Consider the following 18,890-nt stretch of genomic DNA (forward strand, 5'->3'; position numbering starts at 1 on the left):
GATCACCTAGGACAGTATTACAAAAAGGGAAGGCATGTCTTCCAATAACTCAGGTAAATGTATTCCTACTTTATGAAAGAATTTCTGAATGTTCTTGGGAATTTGTTGATGCTTGTAGCATGGATGTGGAAGAAAGTTTGAAAAATTTATGGATGTTTTTAGGAGTGCTTATTTGTGGTCATTCCCTGAGTTAGGTCAGAACAGGATTCAAACATAAGTTTAATGACAGATTAACGGCCATGTGGCCATATTATACTGCTGGGTGAGTTGAGCATGCAATATGCTTACTTCGGTTTTAAGGAGGATTATAGGAGATTCAAAATCGGTTATAGAAAGGGTATCTAGGAAGACAAAGTCCATTCAAATGATCAGAAACTTTGATAATCCATCCAAGACCATGTAAAGAATAATAAATGCTATCAGGGAGACGTTCAGAAGAGAGCGCAAATCCAGTACTGCCACGGCAGAATTATTTGACAATATTTTTTTGAAAGATTGCACATGATGTAATCAGTCAAATTCCAGTCCACCAGAGGGATCCTACAGATTTTATAGATGACATAAAAAAGGCTGCACATTTGTTTTTATTTAGGGAGGTCACTTTTGTTGAAGTTTCAATTTAAAAAATAGGAATTTCTGTGATGTTTTTCGGTCTCAATGTAAAAGTAATAAAAAGTGTAAAGGATCTTATTATTATATCATTGAGTAAATTAATTAATTTCTGTATAAAAGAAAACACTTTTCTTGTTTTTCAAAAATTTTGGAGATTAACTGTGCCAAGTTTTTTTTTTTTAAGAAAATCTGATGCATCTGATGTAGATGGTAAATACATTCGATTAATTCGCAATCTGTACTGGAATCAGAAAGCAGATTTTCGATTGAGGAACTTGTGTGTTCTTTGAGATCAGATATGCAGATGATACTGTAATAATCTCGGATAATGCAAACGGTCTTCAGAAATTATTGAATCACGTAAATGAAACAAGCACAAGATTAGGCCTGAAAATTAATATAAAAAAAGTTCCAGGCAGTTGAAGTAATTCCTGGACGTGGTCTCAACTGCTTGGAATTATTAATCTGTGATTTAATTTTTTTGAAATTCCAGGCAGTTGAGGTTTGTACAAAACGTCGGTTTGGTAGAATCTTGGAAATCTTGATTTTTTTGTTTTATTTGTAATGCCAGGCAATTGAGCCAGCCAGTAGAACAAGTCTATATCAGCTTTCTGGATATTCCAGGCATTTATGGTTATTTCCACACGTCGATGCAACTGCCTGGAATTATTAAATCATGATTTTATTTAAAATTCCAAGCAGTTAAACAGCTCTGCCTCAATTACCTCGAGCGTCTTAAATACACCTGAAAATATCCGAGGAATGTAGTCAGGGACGAGCTATTCTAGGTATTATCTTGGGATCTTTCTCCAATATGTCTTGAAAACTATTAATTTTAATGACAGGCATGTCACATAATTTCTCTTCAATTTTGTACTTCCCAAGAAAGTTTTACTGCTCATATAGCACCTCCGGGTGAATTTTATTTTAATTAATTTTTACCTTTTCGCTATGCTTGAACTCCCTCATGACCCTATCGTAGACCTTCTTGGTGACCCTTTCCGGATAACAACACGCAGTTTTAATGAAACTCTTCAGCGGTTTGTCCACCAGCTCGTCAATTTCCCTGTAGTCATAATCGTCGTGTCGGATTCCAAGTAAGGCCTTAAAAACGAACAAAAAATTATATTAAAAAAAATGAAACAAAACGTCTCTGTTTAGCAACAGAAAACCGAATCTAAAATGCCCTAGCTACCAACATTTTTAAGCAACAATTGCGAATTTACCGTCAAATCGATCCTCAGGAATCTTCTTATTATGGTGCCAAAAATAATGAAAATATTTTAAGTGGTTCCCAAGTTATGACCAAAAATGTCTATAATACTTAAAAATCTTGATATTGTAAGATACGTTTCAAAAACTATAGATTTGGTGTTTTTTGGACCTTGGTGGACGAAATTGCCTCTAACTCAAAGAGTTTTTGAGGTACAAAAATGGTTCTGTTGTTAAAGTGATGTACATAAAACGCACTTTCTTTGACTTAAACCTTTTTGAGAATATCCCAAATTTCATGAAAATATTTTCAATGAAAGTGAAAATTTGCTAGGAAGATTAACAAAAAAAGATGCCCCAACCAAAATTGGTCTAACTTTCAAAATTGTCCACCCAGAATCACGTTTTTGCCCTCAAATTCATCATCAGGAATCTCTTTATTGTGGTGCCAAAAATCATGAAAATATTTTAAGTGGTTCCCAAGTTATGACCAAAAATGTCTATAATACTTAAAAATCTTGATATTGTAAGATACGTTTCAAAAACTATAGATTTGGTGTTTCTTGGACCTTGGTGGACGAAATTGCCTCTAACTCAAAGAGTTTTTGAGGTACCAAAATTGTTCTGATATTAAACTGATGGGAATAAGACGCACTTTTTTCGACTAAACCTCTTTTAAGAATATTCTAATTATTTTATGAAATTTATCTCAATAAAAGTAAAAATTTGCTAAGAAGCTTAACAAAAAAAATACCCTAACCAAAATCGCTGTAACTTTCGAAATTATAAATCCAGAATCACGGTTTTGCCCTTAAATTCATCCTCAGGAATCTCTTTATTGTGGTGCCAAAAATCATAAAAATATTTTAAGTGGTTCCCAAGTTACGACCACAAATGTCTTTAATACCTAAAAATCTTGATATTGTAAGATACATTTCAAAAACTATAGATTTGGTGTTTCTTGGACCTTGGTGGACAAAATTGCCTCTAACTCAAAGAGTTTTTGAGGTCCAAAAAATGTTCTGATATTAAACTGATGGGCATAAAACGTACTTTTTTTGACTAAACCTCTTTTAAGAATATTCTAATTATTTTATGAAATTTGTCTCAGGAAAAGTGAAAATTTGCTAAGAGGCTTAACAAAAAAAATACCCTAACCAAAATCGCTCTAACTTCCGAAATTATAAACCCAGAATCACGGTTTTGCCCTCAAATTCATCCTCAGGAATCTCTTTATTATGGTGCCAAAAATCATGAACATTTTTTAAGTGGTTCCCGAGTTATGTTCAAAAATGGTTGTTAATGCTTAAAAATCTTGATATCGCAATATACCCTTGGTGTACAAAATTGCCTCCAACTCAAAGAGTTTTTGAGGTACAAAAATTGTTCTGATATTAAACTGATGGGCATAAAACGTATTTTCTTTTATTAAAAGCCTTTTGAGAATATCCCACTATTTCATGTTCATTATCGATAAAAGTGAAAATTTGCTAAGAAAATTAAAAAAAGAAATACCTCAACCAAAAGTATCCTAACTCCCGAAATTGTTAACCCAGAATAATGTTTCAACCCGTAAATTAATCCTCCGGAATTCCCGGGTACACTAGACTCCTACTTACTTGTATGTAGTTCCATATAGCTCTCCTAAATCTAGATGTATCCACGTCAGTTCTGCCACCCATGGTGTAATAAGTGAGGCTCTTAGCAGTCATAAATTTTGAATCTAATAGTGTTCCTACTTCATTATATAACCTGGGAAAAAGTGTTTTATTAGACAAATAACAAGCTTTTGATGTTTCAGAAAACTTTACCTATTAACAGTGGAATAACCATGGTCGTCCCACGAATAATCTTGTACTCTAAAGGTGTGTATATCAGTCTCAGTTCTTTTAGCGAAATCCTGATATTGAAAACTGGCGTCGTCCACGAAATAACTGACGTCGGCCGGGGTCTCTTGCGGTTCCGGCCCTATCACTCCTAATTCCGCCGACTGAACCTGAATTAAATTTTAAAAATTCTAGTAAATATTGAAAATTTAATTTAAAAACAAAAACGCACTTCAATATTCTCGAACCTCTTCGCTAACTCTACGGGGGTACATTCCTCAGTCTGCTCCGACAGGGTTTTCATTCGTTGCATGAGCGTGGTGATACCCACTTCCGGTTCTGTGGGTGAAGGCGGACAACCACCTAAAGGATCCACCCATTCTCCTAAAAATAATGTTCTAGATTAGTAAAACACTATATAATATATTAAATGTTTAGTGTAGAAAGTGGGACAAGGAAATGATTGAAAAATAGTAACTTTCACGGTTTTTATGTTGGTTGCTATGATCGCTAGAATTTGTCAAAGCATTATGCACCGATAAACTTTAAATCATTTTTTAGGTCATGAAAAGCAAAAATCACATGTTTTGTATGATTAATTTGAAAGTCTCAAGCCTTTGTAACCTCTTTATGTACTTTTTTAAGCGTTTAATTCGCGGCGAAGGGGTCCTAGTAATTTTCATGTTATTTTGGTTTATGTTGGTAGGCATGATTACGCGCAATTATCAGGAACAGATGATATAGATAAACGTCAAATTTTAAACGTTTTTTCAGCCACAAACAAGCAAAAATTACATGTTATATGTGATTGCACTTAAAGTCTAAAGCCTTGGTAACATCTCCTTGTACTTTTCATACTCGTTTAAGTCGGTTTTATGGCAAAAAAATGTCTGCCAAACGTTCGAATTTTTAAAACAAATATGGCTGCCGTAAATGCTTCCTATAGTGACTTTCGTGTTGATTATGTTGGGTGCGTATTAAGGCAGTGTTGCCAACTAAGTCCTAATTTTAATGAGCAGAAATCTTCAGAAGGTGAATTAATTTAATGGTTTTTATTGCATTTTTTTTAGAAGCTCAATAAAACTTAAAAATTGCATTTAAAAAAATTGACACGGGATTTATAAATGTAGTTTTTAAACTCGATTACTACACGTCAAATATTTAATGAAATTCTTCTGAAAAATCATCGCTTTTCGTCCATAGCATCCAATCTAATAGCACTGTTTTTGTATTAAATATTTACATATAATTACATCAAATTTAAATAAACAAACTGATATTAGATTATTAGATATTACCTACGAAACCAGTTGTTCTTCATGCATATTATTTTAACAAAGAATGATTTTTGAAAACAATTTCTTACTGGTAAGTTGTGTGGGTGGGTGGGGGGGTAAGGGTAAGATTAATGAAAAACGGCTTTTTTACAGAAAATAATGGTAGTTAATGTAATGTAATTAATAACTTTTCATTAACTAGGTTTAAAAATACAGTTTTTCCATTAAAACTATTGGTATCAACCGTATATGATGAAAATATATTTATTAAACTCTAGAACATACGTATATTTTCTTCAGTCTACTATCCTGATGAATTTGATGTTCAGGAATTTACGCAGCCTGATATTGCATGTTCTTTTGATATTAATGAAATGCATGTACAAATATCTGAAGTCTTTGAAAAGTTAACTAATGTCAATGTTAATAAGGGCCTTGGGCCTGACTGTATTCCAGCTGTCTTCATAAAACACTGTGCTCTTGCTTTGGCACGTCCACTATGGCTAATTTATAATTTGTCTTTCAAGACAGGTAGATTTCCAACCTCATGGTTAAATTATTTGACTCCTATATTTAAGAATACAGGTCAGAGGGATGATGTGAAAAACTATCGTCCTGTTTCTCTGGCTTGTCACTTTGCAAAGGTTCTTGAAAGTTTTGTCACCGATTTTTCATCAGAGAAATTTAAAAACATAATCTCAACTAAGCAGCATGGGTTTGTCAGGGGTAGGTCCATTACAACTAATTTGTTGCTTTACCAAACAGCTTTGTCGGGGGCCTTTGAGAGCGGTATGTCGGTTGATTCCATATATACTGACTTTTCCAAGGCGTTTGACAGGATTCATCATTCTCTCCTGGTTGCAAAGTTGTCACTCTATGGCATTGGCCTGGTTGAAGTCATATCTGTCTGGAAGAACACAGATTGTAAAGATAAATAACTTTTATTCTAGTCCTTTTCCAGTGACTTCTGTGGTTCCTCAGGGTGCCCATCTTGCCCCTTTTTTATTTAATCTTTTTATTAATGATGTTGTTCATTGTTTTGATTATTGTAATGTGTTGCTTTTTGCTGATGATGTTAAGATTTTTAGAGTTATAGACAGTAACTTGGCACATTATGAACTTTGTTCTGATCTTCACAAATTTGAATTATGGTGCAAGAACAATAGAATGGTCCTAAATGTTAAAAAATGCAAATATATTCAATTTACCAGGAGTTTTAGTCCACCATTTCATCAGTACCATCTAATGAGTTCACTTATTGAGAAGGTATCTGGGATACGTGATCTTGGGGTGCTTTTTGATTGCAGACTAACTTTTTCAAAAAATATTGAAAACCTGTGTAATAAGGCTTACAAAATGTTGGCTTTTATTAAGAGGCACACTCATGATGTATTGATTCCATCAAACTTCTGTATTTTTCATTGGTTCGCAGTCAACTTGAGTCGAATTCATGTATATGGTCTAGAAAAAGTTCAACGTAAATTCATAAGATACATTGCTTACAAGCTTAATATTCCTTGTATTGATATTAATTACAGTGATAAAAGAAGTTGGAGACTTGACGTAAAAACTGCGATATTGTCACAACATACAAGATTCTTAACAATGTAATACAGTCTCCTGAGTTGCTGTGTCAGCTTAATTTAAATGTTCCTCCTACTACAGTGCTCAGACAGACTAGATTATTCCACCTTGAACAACATTGTACACTGTATGGTGAAAACTGTGCAATGGGTAGAATGATGATTAACTCAAATAGTGTCAGTATAGATTTGTTTCATTGTTCTCCGCGTTCACTTCAAAGAGTTTTAAAATCTGCTTAAGTGCAATATAATTTTATATCTTGACTTTGCTTAAAGTGTGTCTTCTTTTCTATTGCAGTTACTCTGTTTTAAACCATTGTTGTCCTTATATTTTATTTTATTTTATTGATTTTAATTGTTATCTGTTTTTAATGATAGTACTAATACTTCAAGTGCTTTATTGCGATATAAAATCTTATTTTGTTGAATATTTTATATACTATATTTATTTTGTAAATTGGTTAATTACCGTAATATATACTGAATCTGAATATATCATATACGATTCTGTTTACACAAGGAAGAAATTTCGGGGAGGGATTTACATAGCTAGTCTTTACACTCGATCGCTACACTCACGTATATGATAAAATGACCCCGATATACTTTTTATACACGTATATATCTTATAGTGTAATAATGGAATATCATACACCAAGAAATCTAGAAAAAATAGGAAATGCATTAACGTGTATGAAACAAAAATTATACCAAATAAGATATACAAATAAAAAAACTCAAGAATACGAATTTGCTCAAAACTAAACAAGGATTTAAAAAATAAAATTTGTTTTAGAAAAATGCAGTGGTGTATTTTTTTTTATTGAATAATATTTACAATAAATCCCTTATAAAAAGTATTTTTTTTTCTATGTACGTCAAAAAAGGCCCCCTGATGCATAAAATACATCTGCAAATTTTAAAAAATCTCATTCTAATAAACACATTTTAAATGTCTTTAAATAGTATGAAATAATAATTGTATATTAATAACATGAAATAAACCTTCTTGTTAAACGTGAATAAAACATAATATTCAATTCCTCAACGTATATTACGCGGACATTTTATTTGATATTTATAGTCGAAGTTCAACCAACATTCCATGTATTTTTAGTTCAATGTATCTCTTCGTGTATTTTTTTTAGTGTAGCACTACAATTTTATCGTTTTACGGAACTAACGTTTACTCTGGAGATGGTTTTACCTCTTTTTACCCGTTTTTTGTGACTAGCTAGTTTTAGCCTGATTTTTTGTTGTACAGGGTGTCCCAAATTCGAGGGTGACCATTGGAATCTCGGAAACCGTAAGAGTTACAGGGTCGGTTAATGGGAGGAAAAGTTGCGCAATTTGGAGCTTAAAAAAAGACGTTTAAAAAATTTTAAAATTCCGGATACTTCCGGAGTTATCCGAAAAAAATTGAAATTTGTTAAAATCGTTTTTACCTTCTACCGACTTTATTTAAAGAGAAATTGGAAAACTAAAAACAGTTTTTCATTGCCACTTTTTATGTCCTACAACATGACGCAAAAAAAAATAATCCGGCGTTTCGTTTTTTTTTTCAATCATCATCAACTTGTCACTCAACTCAATGAAGTGCGATACCTCATTTTAAAGGCAATTAAAATCAAGTTGATGATGATCGAAAAAAAAACGAAACGTCGGATTTATTTTTTTTTTGCGTCATGTTGTAAGACATAAAAAGTGGCAATGAAAAACTGTTTTTAGTTTGCCGATGTCTCTTTAAATAAAGTGGGTAGAAGGTAAAAACGATTTTGACAATTTTCGATTTTTTTCGGATATCTCCGGAAGTATCCGGAATTTTAAAATTTTTTAAACGTCATTTTATTAAGCTCCAAATTGCGCAACTTTGCCTCCATTTAACCGATCCTGTAACTTACGATTTTCGAGATTCCAATGGTCACCCTTGAATTTGGGACACCCTGTATATACTAATTGGAACAATTTTTATAACACCTTTATTTTAGTTACAACTGCATTTCTCAAGCTTTGTTAACAATAATATATATTTTGCTTTGACATTAAGTCATATTTTTAATTTGAAAAATGTACATCTCCTGTAAACGAAAAATAAACGTTTATTTGACTATCGTGTGTTGCTTAGGATTTATAGAAGGTTCTTATCAACTCGAGTTAAATTAAAACTTTATGATTGTCTCATTTTATCATTTTTGGCTTATTGTGATGCGGTCTAGCCTATTCTTTTACTAGATGATAGAGTTAGTCTTCAGAAGCCCTCAGATACTACAGAATATATCCTTTAGATTGTTATGGTCTATGTACTCTAACTTTCTCGCTCTGTTTATAGGTTATTTAAAGATGCCTTTAATCTACGTCTTCTATTTCACATCTATCTATTATAGAGTCTTGAAAATAAATTAAATATAATTGGAAACTTCGGCTAGAAACAAATACCTAGTTTTCTTCAGGAATTGACCAATTAACCTACAAAACACCATTCAAAAAAGTAGTCCATTTTTCTCAAAATAATAAAAATTCAGAGATTGGAGGGACACAATTCAATGGTCTCAAATTATGTTTATTTTTTAAAAAACGATTACACGTGTTTCGCCCAAAGGCATCGTCAGATCTAAAAGAAAAAAGAAGGCAACCCTAGTATAAAAACAACAATGCATAAACATAAATTACAATGTTGAGATATGACTTACCGGTAAAGCTATTGGATTAACAGCACAAACATTTAAGTTAAAACAAAAATAAATACATCGAAAATAAAAAAATAATCCTGACGTTCACATTAAATCCGGTAAAGCAGAATGAGATTAAGTTGAACAGGAGAACGGAAATAAAGCAAAAAATAAAATACTTTAGAAAAAGAAAAAGACTTCCTTTTTTAGACCTTTTGCTGACTAGAGATAACAACAAAATCACCTTTGATATTTATTGAAAACCTTCCTCGACGGACAACATTATCCAGTTTGATTCTAATTCCCCGTATTCTCATAAATTTGCTGCATTCAACTCCTTTTTCTACCGGTTATTCAAAATACCATTATGCCTCTCAAAAAGAGTTAGCTACAATTAAACAGATTGCAGTAAATAATGGGTTTCCATTAAGTATAATTAATTTCAAATTTTATAATAAGTACAAGCTCTCCTATAATTTAATCCATAACACCAGCATTAAAAATTCTAGATTTCATTGCCTCACTTACTTGGTAGTATCTCCTCCCGATTGGCAAAATTTTTTAAAAACTATAATTTACAGATATCATTCAAAACTTCAAACACATTATTTAATAAGCTCGTAAACATTAAAGATAAAAGAGAACACTTATCTACTCCCTTAACTGCGGGGACTGTAATGCCGTTTACTTTGGTCAGTCTGAAAGAAAAATAAAAACGAAAGTGCAGGAACACTTAAGAGAATATAATAAACACAAAGATACCGAAATCACCGAGAGTAAATCGGCTTTTGCAAGTCATTTATTGTCCTCAAAACACCTTTCTTTCATCCCGGAAAATGTAAAAATCCTTCATGAGTGCCCCAAGGGAAAGAAGCTTGACTTATTAGAGAAGATGGAGATCACAAGGGCAAAAAGGAGTCCTGTACTGTCTTGTGTGAATGATGCTTTTACCTTCGAACCGCATTTAATTTTTAACAATATTTACTCGTATCACGACCTGGATAGCACGTAAGTTTAGCGCTTGCCTAAGAACCCGATGGTCGCTGATTCATTTCTCGACCAAGTTATTGTAAAACATATTTGTTTTTTGATCATTTTATTATATTATATATTTTTTTATTTTATATTTTAATATATGTATTCTCATTTAAAACAAAACTCTTTTAATGACCTATAATAATTCTATCTCAATTTAATTAATTCCATAATCAATTAATAACTTGATATATTTAAAATAACGTATATTGCTAAAGATCTCTAATATTCTTTGAGTTAAGGGGACACCCAAAAATATTAATTGGCGAGTCAGTCAGAAAGCAACGTTTGAGAGAAATGTGTGTAAGGTGGTGTGTTGGAAAAAGAGTTGTGTTGACTGGTTAAACCAGGCTGCTAAATTTAATAGTGGTGAATATGTAAGAAATAGTTGATCTTGAGTAGATATGTGGCCATTATGAGAAGTTTGTACAGATCTGTTTGCGCATCTTGAAGATGCCCGCACAAGTAGGTGTGAAAGCCTCTGTTCAATTAGGAACGAATGCGCAATTCCTCGAGTGCTGTCTGGTAAGACTGGGGGCCTTACCTGGGGCTCGATTGACACGAATAAACAGAAGGATATAGTAGAAATATATCCTTTGTCTAATTCGTTGAGATGCTTACTGTTTAGAGGCAGTGGAGCGTCTGGGGAAGCCCTTACTATTTTAGGTGACACTAGCTAGTCGTCAAATAAAGGAAGATAACATGTTTGACATATGTATATATTGAAATGTGACATTGTGTAAATTGATGTTGACTAAGATGATACAAGGGAACGGAAGTTCCCCGGTGAGTATATTTTATTATTGCCAAAAGTTGACAGAACAGTAAATATTGTTTATTTTATTATTTTTATGTGATGTTCGAGTTTATGTCTAACAATATAAGAAGGATGACTGTTGAGTGAATTTGCATTGTAGAGACCCATTGGCTAAGAACAACTATGACAGGTAATAAACTACATTTTAAAGCGTATTTTACATTCAGGTGTGGGGTACTGCAATCGATTCACTCAACGGCATGTTTCGAAGGGATTTATTTATACCGATTCATAAAAATGTTATGAAAAACTTATCTAACTTTTTAACTTATAATATATTAAAACCTTTAAGTTGAATGCTAAACCTATCTAATATTCATCCCATAATATGGCTTGAAAACTATTGCCTTATTTAGCTGACCAAAATAAACAAATAGCAGAGCATTTAGACCGAAAATAATATTAGGTTCCCGATAAAATTAAAGCTTTAGTTAAAATAAACATATTATGAATAAGATCTTTATTTCATAATAAGCTTTGATTAATAAAATGCTGATGCTTTAGTGTTCAATATTTTCGGTTACGCTCAATCATAAAAAAAAAAAAGAAAACGTATCCTGTATTTTATGAGTGGACCTATTGATTAAGAAATAAGGTTTAGTTACACAGTCAAATCAAACCATTTTCGAAATAAACAAATTTTTCGAAGTAAAACGATACGCGACCGATTTTCTTTTAGTAAATAACGGCTTTATTCATTTTGTATTTTTGACAGTCTTGTTTATTTTACGCACTGTAAACAATTGTGATTTTAAGTTTTGAGGTGTTTTAATAATTTAACTTTTAATTTGTGTGTTTAGCGACAACAAAAAAAAAGTGAGGTAAGTTTATTTTGTTGCGGCCTGTTTTATGCCTTTATAAATGTGTAATAAATACAGTGGCGTCTTTGGTTTAAGGTAGCTAAAAAAAAATCAATGGCTATTCAAAAGAGAAAAAAGATTCATGTTATAGAATCATCTTCAGATGAAGACGAATCGACACCTACTTCCAGCTCAATAAATTCAACCATAAGGGAAGAAAATATAATTTCTAATTTAGCGGGTATGGTTGAAAATTTGGTTAAGACAATTGAACTGCAAACTAAGAGCAAAACAGTTAGAACTGATGAACAAAATTTACCAGCTAATATTCCACATTTTAATCCTGAAGATAAGGCTCTAACCGTAGCAAGGTGGTGTGACAGAATCGATGAATTGAAAAGTCTGTATAATTGGAGTGACGAGCGCACTACAATGCTTTAACTAAGTTGGAAGGACTGGCAAAAACCTGGTATCGTGGGCTGCCATCAGTAAATTTTGCCTGGGAAGAATGGAAATTAAAATTAAAAACAGCGTTTCCATCAAAGCGTGATTTTTGCCGTAGCATACAAGAAATGATGCACCGGACTAAGCAGAAGCACGAATCGTACATCACTTATTATTATGAAAAGGAAGCCTTATTAAATCAATGCAAGATAACTGGGGAAGATGCAGTCTCGTGTCTGATAGGTGGAATTCCCGACCCAGTGGTACAGGCTGCTGCTCGAGCCAAAGATTGTCAAACACCGGAAGCTCTGCTTAATTATCTTAGAACTTGTGAGATAACGCAGCCTGGTACTTCGGGACGATTTCAAAATATAAACTACCTACCTAACCAACATTTTAATCATGGAGTCAAACGATTTGCTAAAAAACCCTGGATTCCAACTGGTGGAGTCTCTGATGATACTGACAATCATAGCGGTGAAGATGGTGTACCGCTACCTTCAGATTCAGATTAGGTTGCGGGCACGCAACATCCTGTCAGGTTGGCCGAATGTAAAACATATTTGTTTTTTGATCATTTTATTATATTATATATTTTTTTATTTTATATTTTAATATATGTATTCTCATTTAAAACAAAACTCTTTTAATGATCTATAATAATTCTATCTCAATTTAATTAATTCCATAATCAATTAATAACTTGATATATTTAAAATAACGTATATTGCTAAAGATCTCTAATATTCTTTGAGTTAAGGGGACACCCAAAAATATTAATTGGCGAGTCAGTCAGAAAGCAACGTTTGAGAGAAATGTGTGTAAGGTGGTGTGTTGGAAAAAGAGTTGTGTTTACTGGTTAAACCAGGCTGCTAAATTTAATAGTGGTGAATATGTAAGAAATAGTTGATCTTGAGTAGATATGTGGCCATTATGAGAAGTTTGTACAGATCTGTTTGCGCATCTTGAAGATGCCCGCACAAGTAGGTGTGAAAGCCTCTGTTCAATTAGGAACGAATGCGCAATTCCTCGAGTGCTGTCTGGTAAGACTGGGGGCCTTACCTGGGGCTCGATTGACACGAATAAACAGAAGGATATAGTAGAAATATATCCTTTGTCTAATTCGTTAAGATGCTTACTGTTTAGCGGCAGTGGAGCGTCTGGGGAAGCCCTTACTATTTTAGGTGACACTAGCTAGTCGTCAAATAAAGGAAGATAACATGTTTGACATATGTATATATTGAAATGTGACATTGTGTAAATTGATGTTGACTAAGATGATGCAAGGGAACGGAAGTTCCCCGGTGAGTATATTTTATTATTGCCAAAAGTTGACAGAACAGTAAATATTGTTTTTCTTAATTATTTTTATGTGATGTTCGAGTTTATGTCTAACAATATAAGAAGGATGACTGTTGAGTGAATTTGCATTGTAGAGACCCATTGGCTAAGAACAACTATGACAGGTAATAAACCACATTTTAAAGCGTATTTTACATTATATTTCACTTTTTATATTTTTTTTTTTTTGCTTTTTTTTTTTTATTTCCATTCTCCTGTTCAACTTAATCTCATTCTGCTTGTTTTGTTTACTTTTATTTTATTTAGTTTTGATACCGGATTTAATGTGAACGTCAGCATTATGTTTTAATTTATGTCTATGGATTGTTGTTTTTGTACTAGGGTTGCCTTCCTTTTTTCTTTTAGATCTGACGATGCTTTAGGGCGAAACACGTGTAATCTTTTTTAAAAAATAAACATAATTTGAGACCATTGACTTTGTGTCCCTCCAATCTCTGAATTTTTACTACAAAACAAAAAATACTATAATGTTTCCGAATAAATCAAAAAAGGAAAGCTAATATGTACCTGGTCTACTACCGGTAGGGCTGCCGGTTTTACTACCCTTAGGTCCGGCGGTGCCGGGTTTTTCAGTAGGCGACCTTTGTCCACCGGGATACTCGTAACCCCCTGCTTGGTCCAACTCCTGATTGACCCCGCAGGAAAACACGAACGAGCAGAGGGAGTGGAAGTGCGTTAAAATCACGATGGCGTGCACCACTTCCGCCAACGACCACGAGTCTTTGCCGCATTTCGTTAATTTCTGTAAAAAAGAATGAGATGCATTAAAAATTAGTTCTTCGATTGAATGTTAGAAGAAAAGGTAGATTCTGTAAAATATCCTAAAGTAATTAATTATATTTAATAAACGTATATTTTATAAACACCCTGTATTCATTTATAAGTGTCTCAACCGCCCGAGAATTATCGTACATCCTTGAAAATCTATACCCTAAACATAAATAATAATATAAGCAGAGATTGAGAGAGTCCGAAAGAAGTAAAAGAGTCAGTGAGTGCTAGCACTTCGCCTTATAAAGAGCTTTGTATATAGAGTGGTCATAGTTGACCAGGTGTGGTTGTGTTTGTCCACAAGGTGGATATTAGAATGGTTGTGATTGTTTTGTGCACAGGTTAATCATGTCGACATGTGAGTAATATTTTATATTGTTGTTGTATAAGTCCATGGCTAGAGTTTTATGGTATACCAGAGTTTGTCGCTGTTTAGCGAGGTATTACCAGGTTGTGGTCGATTGTGTAGCAATCGACAGGGATGCCCTCTGAGCGCGCAGTTCCTTCGAGTTGGTCTTGTGAGTTATAGAGGGCCCTCACTTGTCTTCTCGATTGACACATTTGGATTCTAAGATCTCGGTATATGTTATCTTGGTTTCCGAGTGTTGAGATGCTTACTGCTTAGCGGCAGTGGAGCGTCTGGGGTATCCTTAACTATTTTAGGGGACACTAGCTAGTCGTCGAAGAAAGAAGATATATATGTAAATTATTAGCAAACATAAAGTAACTATATTGATGGTTGTTGGCATGACTGAATCAAGGGGACCGAGGATCCCCGGTGAGTAAACTTAATCTTTATTAGATGGGTCAGTACAGTAAATCGTAAATATTTTTTTTTCATGGTACTCTCAATCTCTTGCTGTATACATGGTGAAGCTCGCTGAATGAATTGCATTGTCAATACTCACGTAAGTTTAATTTTAAAAATACCCAAATTTTACAATTCTTACCTCAATATGAGAAGTTCTGAGTAGCCAAGGCCTGTGCGCCAAGATCTTATTAATATCGTACAAGTTCCTTAGTTTCTGCGGTATGGCCTTGAGACCTCTGAGCCAGTTCTGATCGCCGCCCTGTTGCAAGAATTCCTGCTTCTGCAGATTAATCAGGTACTGACACTGGTGACGTCCGGCGGCCTATATAAAAAATTTAAACGAACTCTTTATGTTAATTCGACACACGTGTGGAGCTGCTATTTGTTTTGTAAAAAAATCAAGGTTACTCATGATTCATTCCTGTTTTCGCTTTTGTTTTTTTTTTTTAAATAGCGACGTTTAAGTCAGAGAGATAATGTTTCCTGCCACTTTCGCTTTATTTGCGTTAAGCTGGTTACAGTGTTTTTCCTGTCCCGTAATATTTTTCGCCATAAATTAAAACGGGCAATTTAAGCTGTTATCCATGGGCTAATTTATAATAAATAACATAAACATACCTATTAACTGTCGTGTTTTTTGGCATTGCGTCTGAATGAGTTAATGGCGTATCAAGTCGGTTTTAAATAAACATTGTAAAAGTATATAATAAATCTTTTGGGTTGTTTTTAATTGTCCCTAAAAGTTAATAAATTATTCTACAAATAATTTGAATTTCCCGCCAAATTGTTAACACAGACAAACGCTTGGGCTCGGTTAAGTGACTTGACATAATAAAGGAAACTTGTCAAGTTGCCACTGAACTTTTAGGGATCTAGGGATCCATTGACGTTTTAAACGTCAAAATTCCAAGAGGCTTTGCGGCTCTTTTACATTGAGTAAAACCGCTGTTGCCATATATAGAGATAATTTACGGATTTTTAGATGTTGACAGATTTGCCAAAGTGTATATTATTTACGAGATACAGCGCAAAAATTTAAAAAAATTATTTATTGCTTTAGTGGTATTATTTGTATATGGTATAAACTAACTGTTAATATAACTTTTTTAGTTTTATAACAGCTCTTATAAATTTGGCAACTCTGTAAGCAAGGTATATGTATATTTAATAAAAAGACATGTTAAGTCAAGGAGGCTTGGATTATCCAATCATATTTTTCCATGAATTCCAAAATATGATTGAAACATCCAAGCCTTCTTGATTAAAAATTATATTTTTTAACATAGTCGTGGCACACAAGACAAAAATGCCAACAGTTGACAAATAATAAAAAAATTTTTACTGCGTTGCCATTTTTTGTTTTCCTAGAATATGGCAGCAATTTTGGAAAAGCGCCTGATAAACTTAAAGTTGGCAGCTCTGTATGCCAGGATCGTCAATCTATTTTTCCAAGCCTCCATGGCATACTAGATTAGAATTTAAATATTTCCAAGACAAAAACGTCAAAAGTTGACATCTGAGACGGCATTGCCCATTTAAATTATTTTTACAGCGTTGTCAATTTTTTTGTTATTTTCTACGATGCTGGATTTTGTGCGCAAACAGTTGACAAATAATAAAAATATTTTTACAGCGTTGCCATTTCTTGTTTTTCCTGAATAAGGCAGCAATTGTGTGAAAAAGTGCCTAACAAAATTAAATTTGGCAGCTCTGTATGCATTAAAATGCGGAAGTGATCAATGAGCCAAGGAGACTTGGCTCGTCCAATCTATTTTTCCAAGCTTCCTTGACCAAAAATCACATGGCATGCTGGATTAGACTTTAAATATTTCCAAGACAAAAACGTCAAAAGTTGACATGTGAGAAGGCATTGCCCATTTAAATTATTTTTACAGCGTTGTCAATTTTTTTTTTGATTTTCGACGATGTTGGAGCAAAAAATGGCAAATTTTGGACGCATTAGCATATGGTTTTATAAATCAAACCCGTCATATGTCACAATATAATATTTTTTGACATTGGCATGTAAAAGAATCAAGGAGGCTTGGTTGGTTTTATTTATTTTCCAGGCCGCCTTGACGAAAAATTTAACATAGTCATGGCACACTGGAAAAAAAAATTATTTATTTCCAGGACAAAAAAGTGACATATGAGATTGTCCATTGTCCATTTAAATTATTTTTACGTTGCCAATTTTTATTTTTGTTTCTAAGGATACTCGTGTATGCATTAAAATGCTGTCATAAGATGTGTCACAATAAGTTTAATATTTGTCATTGGCTTATAAAAGAATCAAGGATGCTTGGGATGGTTTTATTTATTTTCCAGGCCTCCTTGATATAAAAATAACTCTTTTTAAAATAGTCATGGCACACTGAAAAAAAATTTAAATATTTCCAGGACAAAAATGTGACATATGACATTGTCCATTTAAATTATTTTTACAATGTTGCCAATTTTTATTTTTGTTTTGGTTTCTAAAGATACTCGTGTATGCATTAAAATGCTGTCATAAGATATGTCACAATAAGTTTAATATTTGTCATTGGCTTATAAAAGAATCAAGGATGCTTGGGATGGTTTTATTTATTTTCCAGGCCTCCTTGACAAAAAAATTACTCTTTTTAAAATAGTCATGGCACACTGGAAAAATATTAAAAGATTTCCAGGACAAAAAAGTGACATATGACATTGTCCATTGTCCATTTAAATTATTTTTACAACGTTGCCAATTTTTATTTTTGTTTTGGTTTTTAAGGCTACTCGTGTATGCATTAAAATGCTGTCATAAGATGTGTCACAATAAGTTTATTATTTATTTTCCAGGCCTCCTTGATATAAAAATAACTCTTTTTAAAATAGTCATGGTACACTGGAAAAAATGTAAATATTTCCAGGACAAAAATGTGACATATGAGATTGTCCATTGTCCATTTAAATTATTTTATTACAACGTTGCCAATTTTTGTTTTTGTTTCTAAAGATACTCGTGTATGCATTAAAATGCTGTCATAAGATATGTCACAATAAGTTTAATATTTGTCATTGGCTTATAAAAGAATCAAGGATGCTTGGGATGGTTTTATTTATTTTCCAGGCCTCCTTGACAAAAAAATTATTTTTTTTAACATAGTCGTGGCACACTGGAAAAAAATTTACATATTTCCAGGACAAAAAAGTGACATATGAGATTGTCCATTGTCCATTTAAATTATTTTATTACAACGTTGCCAATTTTTATTTTTGTTTCTAAGGATACTGGTGTATGCATTAAAATGCTGTCTAAGATATGTCACAATAAGTTTAATATTTGACATTGGCTTATAAAAGAATCAAGGATGCTTGGATGGTTTTATTTATTTTCTAGGCCTCCTTGACGAAAAATTTAACTCTTTTTAACATAGTCATGGCACACTGGAAAAAATGTAAATATTTCCAGGACAAAAATGTGCCATATGACATTGTCCATTGTCCATTTAAATTATTTTTACAACGTTGCCAATTTTTGTTTTTATTTTGGTTTCTAAGGATACTCCTGTATGCATTAAAATGCTGTCATAAGATATATCACAATAAGTTTATTATTTGTCATTGGCTTATAAAAGAATCAAGGATGCTTGGGATGGCTTTATTTATTTTCCAGACCTCCTTGACAAAAAAATAACTCTTTT

At 32.9% G+C, this 18,890-nt stretch overlaps 1 protein-coding gene across 2 annotated transcripts in view; it reads right to left on the reverse strand.

Moving 5' to 3' along the window:
- LOC126735397 (sestrin homolog) overlaps positions 1-18,890 on the reverse strand; it is a 242,178-nt gene that overhangs the window by 10,618 nt on the left and 212,670 nt on the right. For both annotated transcript variants that reach the window (XM_050439364.1, XM_050439366.1), the window contains 6 exons: positions 15,359-15,541; positions 14,145-14,379; positions 3,883-4,034; positions 3,636-3,820; positions 3,444-3,576; positions 1,555-1,716 (listed from right to left, as the gene is read on the reverse strand). In XM_050439364.1, coding sequence (XP_050295321.1) covers positions 1,555-1,716; positions 3,444-3,576; positions 3,636-3,820; positions 3,883-4,034; positions 14,145-14,379; positions 15,359-15,541 — 1,050 coding nt within the window. The remainder of the gene's footprint in view (positions 1-1,554; positions 1,717-3,443; positions 3,577-3,635; positions 3,821-3,882; positions 4,035-14,144; positions 14,380-15,358; positions 15,542-18,890) is intronic.

This window comes from Anthonomus grandis, chromosome 4, assembly GCF_022605725.1.
Source record: "Anthonomus grandis grandis chromosome 4, icAntGran1.3, whole genome shotgun sequence".
Lineage (NCBI taxonomy): Eukaryota > Metazoa > Arthropoda > Insecta > Coleoptera > Curculionidae > Anthonomus > Anthonomus grandis.